At 34.5% G+C, this 12,915-nt stretch overlaps 1 protein-coding gene and 1 long non-coding RNA gene across 3 annotated transcripts in view; one reads left to right on the forward strand and one right to left on the reverse strand.

Moving 5' to 3' along the window:
* LOC145685753 (coiled-coil domain-containing protein 97) overlaps positions 1-12,915 on the reverse strand; it is a 39,674-nt gene that overhangs the window by 23,073 nt on the left and 3,686 nt on the right. The window contains exons 1-2 of one of the 2 annotated variants that reach the window (XM_081758256.1): positions 8,903-9,274; positions 3,871-4,572 (exon numbers count right to left, since the gene is read on the reverse strand). In XM_081758256.1, coding sequence (XP_081614382.1) covers positions 3,871-4,571 — 701 coding nt within the window. In that variant the 5' untranslated portion in view covers position 4,572; positions 8,903-9,274. Of the gene's footprint in view, positions 1-3,870; positions 4,573-8,902; positions 9,275-12,915 lie in introns of those variants that run through there. The other variant, XM_081758255.1, reaches the window with a different exon arrangement.
* LOC145685755 (uncharacterized) overlaps positions 9,457-12,915 on the forward strand; it is a 67,236-nt gene continuing 63,777 nt past the window's right edge. Inside the window, exon 1 of the long non-coding RNA XR_014131482.1 lies at positions 9,457-9,562. This is a non-coding gene — a long non-coding RNA (uncharacterized LOC145685755). The remainder of the gene's footprint in view (positions 9,563-12,915) is intronic.

Raw genomic sequence — 12,915 nt, forward strand, 5'->3', positions numbered from 1 at the left:
TCATTTCAGAATAATTACTCGAAATTCTTCCACTAATTTTCCGTAAGAAATCGCACCTGAAGTTTTTAAACACATCCTGCTATCTCAATGTTGAAAAAAAAAAAAAAAAAGTTTGAAAGACAAAATAAATAATAAATATTAATCACAGATATCCGTTGATATAAGATTTTTTTTTTTTATCATTTCATTTTTGAATATTGGGATAAGAGGACGCGGATAAAAACACTTCAACTACGATTTCTTAAAGAAAACAGTGGAAGAATAACGTATAATATTCAAGTTATTGTCATATGATTCTGCACTTTTAAAATTTTTACAGGGCAACAGCGTTTACAGCCTTTCTATACCAAGTGTGCCCTCGGAAAATATATATAACATATTGATACTTCGGCTCCGCCACCCTCTTACAGAAGAAACCTTCCCTTTGCTTTGCGGAAAGTAGTCAATGAGCTCGGCTAGATTGCCAATTTGTCATTCAGTCATTTGGTCTTGGTGGGTGAAGATCGTTAGCTACTTAGAATGGCTAACAAGAAGTGCACAGTAAAACCTGTTAATGGCAATCCTGTCCACCACATTGAAGGATCTTGGCCAATGCAACGTGTTCCCTCTCTTTCGAGGGAGGTACGGGAAAACCCACATTGACACGTTAGCACCAGCAGGAAGCACTTGAAACAGAAAGGCTCTAGAAATGAAATAAATTCAAATTAGTAGTGGTAACACGTGTTCAAAAACGATGAATATAGTACCACAACAATAAAGAGCTAGGCGATACAGACAGTAGGTTAATGCAAATTTACATATGTTCTGTGACCTGCATCATCTTGATTTTAAGAGCCTTCGTGGCTAAGCGATTAGCGTATACGCCTTTAGCGTGGGAGACCCGGGGTCGATTCCCGACGGGAGCTCATGTGGTTCGGATTCCACGTTAATCAGTAGGTTCCGTCTCATATAGCCTCGTTGCTGAAAGGGACGTTAAACTCAAACTCAACTCAACTCTTGACTTTAATTTTTTTTCTTTCTTCAAGACAGAGCCACCGACCACATAGGCCAAGGAATAAAGCAATGCTACAGGAACTGTTTCCGGGACGACTTATTTCCAGAAAGACTAACTTTCTTTTATTTCCTGACAGTTAAGACCTAACGATATGTGATGCTTTTCTGTAAGGAATATTAAAGGAGAAGTGCTCCACATCCGTCCTACGAACTTTTTCACGATATTCGTAAGAACATCTAATCAGTATTTGGGAATATAATCCCTGAACAGTGTCCCCCATATTTTGTCAGTAATCTAGGGCGCAAGGTATATGTATTATGCATGACGGACAGCATATAGAACATGTCACTCTGCGATAAGCATAAATAAACTAAGGTACTAGGTTCCGTTACTTTTTACCCCACCATGTAGATGATTTTTTATAAAATAATCTTGATAGCTGAATAAAATGTACTAACTTCTGTATCCTGTTGAAATTTTGAACTTACATTATTTCAATCCTCGCTGGAATCTTTGTCAATAACAAAGTTTAATATAAATATAAAATAAAGAAAAGTTTAATTAATATTTTAAAAATATAAGTAAGTAAAAAAAAAAAAAAAAAAAAACTGCTCTACATATTATTGAAAAACCGAACTCACCAGGGATGACCCCAAAGTTGAACCTTGAATCTGGGGACAACCTATATATTTCCTCAAAGGATTTATCGAATAAGTTCCAAAACAAGTTTCAATTCCTTGCCCGGAAGTGACTCTTCCCCTTCAGGGTTGGAAATATATAGAACAACTTAAACTATATGTACTATATATCAAAGTGATCTGCATGACTAGTAGATTAAGAATATAATATGCACTACTCAATTATACCCTATATTAATGAATAAAACCACACACACACGCACAAAAAAAAAATATTTCATTATAAATATCCTATATTAGTGGACCTATAAAGTTGAAAAGCATATCCGTAATATCAAGTCAATAGTAAGTCATTTGATATCACACCTGTAATGTGACTCAATGTTATGGCTAGATGTAACACATTCGGTGTACGTATTTCAATTTCTATATTTTCCACGATTTCACCTATATACGTTGTCAGATCAGTACGTTCATTGTATGTTCGTCAACTGCTTTTGTTTGATAGGTCACACGGTACAAAAACTTTAAATAGATTTCGAGTTACTGATTAGGTGAAAACTAGTCGTGGTGGTATCTCATTTACTCGGTCCGAACAATTCTTTCTTTGTAGCTATATAAACCCGATTGGACACCCTTCAGGGTTTAAGCCCTCTAGCCACGACAAGGTCCGGGTAATAAGAGGGTAGAACGCTCCGACTGGATGTTGTTTGCCGAAGCTTGGCTTTTGTTTTGGCTATGTGTAAGAGCCATGTAACTTACATGTCACGGTCCTGGCAAGATTGTGCTGCCAGGACTTTGACTTTGTTCTTAACATAAGGCCACGTAACCAGGGTTGGCTGGTTTAAACCATTGTTTTTTTTAAAAAAAAAATGGTTTAAACAAAAACAAATGCTTTAAATTGTATAAACTTTATAGTGACGTCTCCACATATCAAACCATATCTGCATTACGTTTATCTACTTTTCACCTTTTAATCAAGGGGTCCCACGTTCAATTCTTGGTCAAACCACAACCCATCTTTCAAGTGTAAACCAAGTAGCGATTCGAAGTGTCCCTTTAAGCGAAAGTCTTCTCCGTGATAACCTTGGTATTTCATAAGGATGTTAAGCCTAAACATACGAAACGAAACCAAATTATATATTTCTACTTTGCCTGAATGCCTGTTGTTTTATAAAGAAGCCAAGATTGCTTAAATATATTGATAGAAATTGGCAAAATTTATCAACTGCCTACGTAGCTTCCAACATCAGCTTGGATTCGACTTTGTTTTAATTTTATTGAATGATACCTACATACCAAATTTGTAATTTAATACCTCAGTTTTAGCGTAGTGATTATGATACGCTGACCTTAAAATTTTATATACAAATACATTTAAAGTAATAACAGGATTTTCCCAATGGCTAAGGCGGGAGTTTTCCGATTTATATATAATTGTATAATGTTTTTACTTCTGTAATTGTTTATCTTTTGTCCTTCTGAAATTACTCTTGACAATTATATTAACAACTAGGCCTATGTAAAGATCAGTAACAACGTATTTTTATCAGGAGTCCTTCGTGAGTGAGTCGGCAATCGCATTTGTGACCAATTAGTCCCGGTTTCATGTCGAAATGGACAATTTCTCTTGGATGTAAGCCGAGAAGCGGTTTGGATTCCGCTTTAAGCTTATGTGACCCCTTCCAGCATAACCTTGTTATTGTATAATAACACCAAGGTGAAACAAACTAATTTCTGTCCATATCTAATATAAATACATAGAGTAAATTATTTAAACCAAAACAACCTGGCTTAAACAAAAAAAAAAAAAAAAAAAAAAAAAAAACTTTTTTTTTTCAATAAAAACCATGGTTTTTGCCAACCCTGTACGTAACACACACCCTCTACGGCGTGATAAGTAAGTTTCACTAATATATGATATTTATAGTGAAATAACCATTTTTTGGGTTTATTACCTTGATATAGAATATAATTGGGTAGTGCACATTATATTCTTAATCTACTACTCATGCGGAATACTTTGATATATAGGATATACAAGTCAAGTTGTTCTATATATTTCCAAGCCTGAAGGGGTAGGATCACTTCCGGGCAAGGAATTGAAACCTGTTTTGGAACTTGCTCAACAAACTCTTTTAGGAAATATATAGGTTATCCCCAGATTCAAGATTCAACTTTGAAGCCAACCCTAGTTAGACACATGGACGTTCGATACACTTTTCAAAGCGACTTTACCTGCTCATATCGATCTTCTCGGCTTGCTCCCTCTCTTCCTCAGTCAAGTACTGTCCAACCAAATGTTCATATAGAAGAGGGTTTCTCTTTCTCATTTCATCCTCACTAAAATACGAGCCTTTTTCTATCAGCTCCTTTAACGCTTCAAACCTCCGATTTTTTACATCCACTCGATTCGTAGCTTTACAATGATATCGCTGCAATTGTTTCACGTAAAAGTCAACCTCATAGTCCGTTCGCAGCGACTCGAAATACTCTAAGTGTTGCTCTTTTAAGAATTTTCCAAACCTAGCTAAAAACTGCCCTGGACTATGGTCCAAAACGTCACTCGCAATTTGTCGTTTTTGTGCAAATTTAAGTTCAGGTTCTCCTTGCTGTTGGCTCTTAAAATGCGCCTTTGTACTTGCTAAGTAATCAAGAAGTCCTCTGTGGAGTTTCTCGCGAAGCTTTTCAGCTCTTGTCATATTATCAGCATTACAGTGTTCGTCTGCTGATTCACAACTGTCCACACCACTTGTTGTCACTGAACTACCATGGTCACTTTCTCCCGAGGAACTTCCACTAGCGTCTGGCGACAGACCACTCCCATGTTGGCTATTTCCATTTTCTGCTGCGTCTCCCCCTGCGTTAAGTCCTCCACCACCGTTCACTGCCAAGTCTCCAAACCGTTTTGTCTTGTTCTCTTCTAGTAGCACCGGCATGCTAAAAATAAATAAATAATTAAAATAAATAATAAAGAAGCAGGTTCAGTATACACAGTACAGGGTGGCCAGAAAGTCCCTTTATAGCCGAACTAAATGCGTGTAACAACCTGTGTAATAATAACAAGATGTGTAACGATCAATTGTAAAAATAACAATAATAATAATAATTAAATAATAAATAAATAAATAAAACAAATTCATCTTCCAGTAAGTAATGAAATGAAGACATTCTAGTTAACAGTTTATCCGCATCATGGCTCCCTTGATAGACTGCCTTAATAAACATAATGCCAATGAGCTATCGGGAGGGCAATAAACTATATAATGTAACGTAATGTTATCCTATGTTTAGCTCGGTGCATTTGACGACTAGAAACCACAGGGAAAAGAACATACTTTGTACAGTCACTGAATTTGAGAGTTTAATGTACGAAAGTTTGAATGTTCGAATATATTGATGTAGTGTTCGTTATACGTTACATCGAGTGTCAAATTAGCATTCGTAGGTTCGTATAAAAAGTCTATATGAGCGTTAAATTATAGGTTATCTTTAATCAAAGTTAATCATTTGTCCAGTTATCTTTCTGTTTGTAGTTAACTTTTAGGCATGATAGTTTGATTGGGATAACTTGCAATTAATAGCCATACGGGTTTAAACTTAGCGAGATTTGAGTAATTGGTATGACAACCTCTTTTGGTATTTATAATCATTCAAAAGTTTAAGCTTTTAAATTGACGGAATTAATTGCTTTATTGCTCGCGTAACAAAACGTTTAGATAGGAATACTACATCTATAATGGATGTTTATGAAAATTTAAGGGAAATAGATGTGGTTCATATGGTTATTAGTTATTATGTTAAATATTTAACTCTGTTGTTGTTGCAATTTACATTTGATCATATTGAAAATAAATTTTTAAATTTGTCCTTGAAACGTCCATTTTTTCTATTATACTTTCTAGTAACTTGCGACATACACTTTTGTACAGCTATATAACCTCTTCGTGTTCTCTAGTCTCGTTTCGAGGCCATATGAGGACGACAAAATCAAATGCTCGGATTACAAACAACTCAAAGTACGTTTAAGATAATTTAAGATTTAATCGTCTCATTCTAATCACTGATATGGCTACAGTACTTCTCACGTAAAATGCCTCGTGACTGCCCGCAGAGGGAGGAGAATAAAATCTGTGCATTGACCAATTCACCGTCTTGGCTTTCTGTGTTTGCTAAACAACAACGACAGATGCCAGTGACTTCACTTTGGAGGAGCGCTTATTGGCAAGCGTGTGGGTTTATGAACGGAAGCACAACACCGAAAATATGCCGCAAGTGAGGGATAGGTTTCGTGAACAGTTTGGCCAACCTGAAAGGAAACGTGTGCAGAAGGAATTGCGTCAGTTAAGTAGACCAGAAAGAGTAATTATAAAGTATTATTAATGTAGGTATGAAATAAGTGCAGATGTAAAAGGACTTTCTAGCCACTCTGCACAAATTACTTTAAAAGTTTAACAGTAAAGAAGGAAAATAATGACAAAGTTTGACAGTAGTACTTCACTTTTTAAACTTTACAGGTAACAACAAGTGTAGTGAAAAAAAAATGTTATTACCAGTATGTTATTAATATTTTAAAAAGCTCACATAGAACTGTGCTCAAAAGTGGATAGTTTCGAAGTTATAGGGTACTGAAAATCTGAAACAAGTGAAATTTAAAAGTTCACAGCTCCGCTACTATGGGACCTATCGTAGTCGGATCAATAAAGAATGATCCAGTACTTGCACACCAATTTTCAGAGAGGTAGGTGGACAATGATTAAGTACTCCCAAACAGCCTTTCTAAAAATGATTGTGCAAGTACTCCCAAACAGCCTTTCTAAAAATGATTGTGCAAGTATTCCCAAACAGCCTTTCTAAAAATGATTGTGCAAGTATTCCCAAACAGCCTTTCTAAAAATGATTGTGCAAGTACTCCCAAACAGCCTTTCTAAAAATGATTGTGCAAGTACTCCCAAACAGCCTTTCTAAAAATGATTGTGCAAGTACCCCCAAACAGCCTTTCTAAAAATGATTGTGCAAGTACCGGTGGTTCTGAAAGATGGATATTTGGATAGTTTACATACCAGTTCCTCACTGATGTCTTGACCCGACTACAATAGGTCCCATAGTAGTGGAACTATGAACTTTTAAAGTTGACTTGTTTCATGTTTTCGCCATCCTGTAACTCCGAAACTATCCACTTTGGAGCACAGGTCCATTTGAACTTTTTTTCTTATTTTGATGTGAGGAATATGTTTCCAAAATATTGTGGCACATTTTTCTAACACCCTGACTGTATATCTTGCTAATAGACTGGAATAGTAGTGACGTCATTTCCTCTCCGTTACCATGGTGATCGCCATTTTGTTTTCTATACAAACGTGAGTGTATAAATGAGGTGTTGAGTAAACAATGTCTGTGAAATTATTTAGAATTTTTAAATACTTTGAGAACGAAGTAAAGTTGGTGGAAAAAGGCGAAAATGCTCTAGAATCAAATCATGTGTCTTCCGTAATGTATGATGGTGAATTTAAATATGTAACGCTTAATTTTCCCATAATGTTAATTTAATGTAGATGTTTTATTTTATATTTATATCTAGTACGAATCATAAAATTTTAAATAAATTTTGGAGAAAAGAAGAAAAATTCCTATTCATGATGTTTTCCTTTTAGACCATAATTACTGGTTCGTCTATACCCCACTGAACAGATGCCCGAAGAGTAGTGTGGCCCTCACCACCATTCGCGCGCCAATCCAATGCACTACAGAACAACCACAATGGCTTAAAAGGATTAACTCAAATTCTGACCAGACAAGTTTTGTTTCTAAAAGTAACGAACGTTTATTGCATCTGACTATTTAAAAAAAAAAATGTTGTGTCATTAATTCCAAGATCTTGCTGAAGCGACACCCAGCATCGAAACCTTTAAGCTTTATTTAAATGAAGACTATTATTAATCTTATTTATAGTACTTCAACTTGAAGACAATATTAATCAATTAACTGTATGTACAAATATGTACTGTTTTCGATTTGACCAAATAAAAATGTAAATATCTGTATATCTTTTATTGTAATTTCATATTCTTTAATTAACAATAATACTCCTTCATCTCTTAAGGAGTCATTTTCAAGAATAGATAACAAGATTCCTTTAAGAAATTGGAAAAGGAAAATAACTCATTGCTACCACTAAACATAGTATAGTTTACAGTTGAGGTTAACTCCATATCTCACCAGGCGTGCCCATACTTATAATCTCCAATCAATAAACACACAACACAAAAAAAAAAATGTTACTATGATTTTCCCTATAATTCAGCTTATTTGAAATACTGAATACATTCCCTTTACGGAGGGCAAAGGCTTGATATCTATATCTCATTTCATTCAACAATATTCACTTAGTTATCCGCACGACCGTGCATGACATTAATGTCAAAGCAATACAACACACAATAAGAAAGAAATCTACCTAACTAATCTAACCTAACCTAACCTATAACTATCCTATTTTTACCTCATCTAGTACGAATATTGAAACCACATTTCATATTTAAGAGAGCGGATAACTTGTACATTATATACATTTATATTCACATCATACGAAATTCACACAATAATAAAAGAAATCAGACACATAAATAAATTGCACGCTATAACTGGAGTTGCCTCAACATCTATTTACGCTATCAGGAATAACAAATTTATTTTTCAATAGTTTCTCGAAAGTATGCAAATGAGGTTTTGATTATACAGCATAATTCAACTCCTGTGGAATTTTGAATTTATATGTTAACCGTATAACAACGCTCATAAAAGAAAAAGAAAAAAAATTTCTAACTTAAAGTGACTATGGAATCAGTACCGTCAACAGTATCAATATATATATATATATATATATATATATATATATATATATATATATCAATTAACATGCTTTTAAGATGTCAACCTCAAGACGATGTGCAGAGCTTTCACTATCTGGTCTCATAGCAGCAGCTAATTATAAGACTTGAAGTTCATGACTATCAGATTTTGTCATTACTCATTTCCTTCCCCTCTAAAGACTGTCTGAAATTGTGTGACTTAGCGATACGCTTAACAACTCTTCATCATCATCACATACATAATGAAGAAATGACTATTTTCCCTGATTAACAATTTTGAATTTAGTCATCAAAACAATGTCACTGATACCCCAAAGTCACTAATACTTCAAGTGGTTTAAAGAGAAGTTCTCATGCAACTTCTAGAAGTCAACAAAATGGAGGATATAGTCACTAACCTGTATCCTGAGATGCTCAAACAGTACTAAAATTTACCACCTGGTTGACTACCTGGTTGGTGCCAATATTACCTGAGCATCCTTCTTGTTCCCAAATTACACTGAATAGCACCGAGAAAACATCTTGGACGGCTTCCCTCTATTTTGATTAACCTCCGTTTGAATTGCCATGTTAAAGATAGGCCGTCTCCAAACGAAACACTACTCGTTACTATTAGTATCTTCCAAGAGCCCCATTCTGCCTAATTACGTGCCAGGTTCTCTCAATTATAACTTTTTACAGGTTTTATAGCCAAAACTTTTGTTTTAAATGCACATTTTCCTTTTATATTTTAGAAGGGCTCTTGGGCTCTTTCACTATTATGTTATTTATAGGATCTTCTGTACACCTTACACACCCCCCGTTTGCCAACACTAGATTTAAGATTTAACTATAATAGATATTATTTAATTTTCCGGCTCGTAAAATATGAAATCAGTCTTAACAAAAAGAAAAGAGAATTTATTTATTTATTTCCGCATATTCCATTATTCTTTTTCTTCTATATTGAGTATTTAATGTGGCTGTTCCCGCTTTGAGACATAACATGGCAGACATTTGTTTACATCTCAGGAAGACGCACAATTCGTGCAAGGTCAGGCTTCAAAACCTCAGAACAGGTAAGCTTATCATGGAACACATTAAGGTGTTCGTACTTTTATAAGAATAATGGCAATTATGCTAAATATAATTTGAATATCTATAAAGATAAACAATAAATTCTATCTTTCTTCCGGTCAAACATTAGGCCTAAAATTATGTAAACAAAAATAACCTATAACATTTCTTCGTGAATTAATGCCGAATAACTTTTGGATTTAAAGCGATTTCATGATTATTGAATACAATCGCATTAATAAACAATCTATCTCATTTTATCGTAGTACAATTCCGTAGTATTAACAATAGAAATATAGTGAGTGCAAAGCACATAATCTGAGTTGTCATGCTACATTACTTACGTTATGTAACTATCAATGTCATATTGTCGGTACTGATTTACAATATGCTAGTCAGCAGTAATACATATCATTATAAGAATAACCTACCGATAAAATGTACAAGGAATACTGTAATATGGAATTTTATCTAATGTTACCGGTAGTGAAAAACATACCGTAACAAATATTTAAAAGGCAGAGTGGAGGCAAACATGAAGAATTGAAGTTGAGGTAAGTTTGTATCCATTATTTGTTAATATAAATGCCTCGATGTATTGCACAGAAGGGGAACAAACCTTATGTAAAGATCGTATTGATTTGTCTGTATCATGTAATATTACAATTGTGTGTTCTGATCGAATCATATTTGCTCATTTATTTTGCCTTAGCAATTTTACGTTTACGATTAAGAATTTTATGTTGCCTACAGAATATCGAAAATCTTTAGTACAGAATTCTAGAATACTGCTTGTTCCATTTCTGCTCAATTACATTAATGCTTACAATCAAATACATAACATATCATCATTTATGCGTTATTTCTCAGCCTTCGCTCGTGTTTATATAGAAAATAAAATGGCGATCACCATAGCAACGAAAAGGATGTGACATCACACTATTTCAGTCTATAACCACTATTCGATACATATTGAATAACTCAAATACACACCATTATACGTTGTATCCGGGGAATCACAAATTCTTTCAAACTGATTCGATGCTCGCTAACATTTTTATCACTGACTAGCAGAATGCCCGTTCTTCGCACGGGGATAATACGTTTTATTTTGGACATAAAGGGCACCAAAACTGTCACCAATCAACTTTTGGATCCCCATAACTATGAATTCGACAATAATATTGGCCATTTTTAATTATCTTTACATGTCACCATCACCCCTTAGGAGTACTATTGTGGGCTGAATTTGGTTTTAAACAGCATCAGAAGTGTCACTGTTCATCTCAGCGACCCCAAAAACTATGGATCTGACACTAATATCAGTTATTTTCAATCTTTTTTATCTATCTCCCCCCGTTCCCCTCCCCTACGTTGTACTGTCAAAGTGAAATGATAAAAACCATCCCAGACTAGAACCTCATCTATATTGAAAATTTGGTCGGGTTGGGTGGTTCAAGAGTTATTAAGTCACAAACATAGTCGCTTTCATTTTTATATTTATAGATTTCTGTTCGCTGCTAAACTGATAATATGATACGTGGGTGGTTCCCTGCCTTCTTGTGGAAGTCTTCTGAGAGAAAATATAAACGAAATCCTTACTTAGAAATTGTGCTGAACTCGGCTTCTTGAAAAGTTTAAATTCATCATTTTCTCTTCAACAGATAGACAAACGAACGTTATCAAATTAAAAAAAGAAAAAAAAAAAGAAAAAAAATCAAATAGTGAAAATTTTCAACTTATATTTTTAAGCCAACTTCCACCAAAGTTGGAAAGTGAAAATTTTATTGACTTATTTTCTAGAAGATTGGCTTTACAGGAAGACAGGGACTTACTACATGTTATCAGTTTAAGAGCGAATAAATGCCATTGATAAGGATGTCAGCAAGCATCGAAACAGTTTGAAAGTATTTTTAATTCTCCGGATACACAGTAAAATTATTTATATTTCAGTTTACCCCGTACTTTAAATTCTGATTCAAATTTGATTTTTAAAATTGCTAAACAACTCTGTACAAATTCCCACATACATGAGTGTTCGAATCTATCTCAATGTTGAAAAACCCATAACAGTGAAAAACTTAAATGTGAAAATGGAAAATTGCTATTGTTGAATGCTTGCATTACGGACTTTTATAGGTGTTTTCTCCCCACTTTTTAAGTTGCTAACGTCGCATTTACGAAATCCTTTACTTTTTACAGGATACGATTATAGTAGCTCATAAAAATTAAGTACATTGTGTTACTTACAAATTGTGATTGTCTATGACGAATGTACTCCTTGAATTAATTGTCAAGAGATCTATTTTAATAGCAGTGCTTTTAGATCGCGATATAAATTGTTTTTATTACTGCAAACGCTCACAAACTTGAGTTACCATTAGTCAGCATTTATGTGGCCATGCCTGCATTTTGGAAGTACTAGTTTCCGCATTTTCTAAGCTTAAGTGTATTGTCAATTGAATTGTATTGTTCGAAAATAAATTGATGAGCATATTTCTCTACGCATATCAACACCGAGAATATATGATGTTAGTTTTCTGCTTGTTTTTCTTTTCTTTGCTTTTATTTTCTGTTTTTTATGAAAGGTAGTAACTAGCCAATTGTCACCTCAACAATCAACTAAGCAACACGTGCAAGTTTCTTAACATATTTTATATGCTTTTGCTGTTCCTTAATATTATACTAACATGCGGAAAGTTTGATGGCGGATCTAAATTTCTTGTAGAATTTCTGCAGCATTTGTGTGCAATTTATGATGATTTGTTTACTACAGTATCAAAGTATCGGCAGTTGACAACAATGGATTACGTTACTGCGTGGCGATTAGTCACCAAGTCCGAATATATATCCTTCTATAAAGCCCATAAATGACTGTCTTGAAGATTCTGGCACTGATACACAAACTGAAGAAAAGAGGGTTTCCATAAAGAATATGATGCGAGAACAGTGTACTGATGAACGAGGAAGGAATCTCAATGCGAAAGACTTATCCAAAGTAGAGCATCCATGAAATCACGAATAGAGCAAAGAGAAGCATCGAAAAACGATTTCAATCTGACTCAGCGTTACTGTCCTCTTTATCACTCCTGGAGCCAAAACACTTCCAACAGCTGAAAGTAAAAGGTATTTCAAAAGGTACATTTGAAGCTCTGGCCAGTAAGACAAAACTTGAGTAAAAACGAAATTGAAAAACAACTAGTTCAGTTCATTGACCTGTATATGAAACTCTTTCTTGCAGTACTATTTACCAACCTCAGCCTGAAATGTCAGATAGTGGTGAAAAATACTCCTTAATCACTGTATATGAGGAACGTTCCAGATGCCACAGATGTTTATCGTGTGTAGTGAAGGT

This window comes from Thermobia domestica, chromosome 5, assembly GCF_964235325.1.
Source record: "Thermobia domestica chromosome 5, izTheDome1.hap1.1, whole genome shotgun sequence".
NCBI classification, from domain to species: Eukaryota; Metazoa; Arthropoda; class Insecta; order Zygentoma; family Lepismatidae; genus Thermobia; species Thermobia domestica.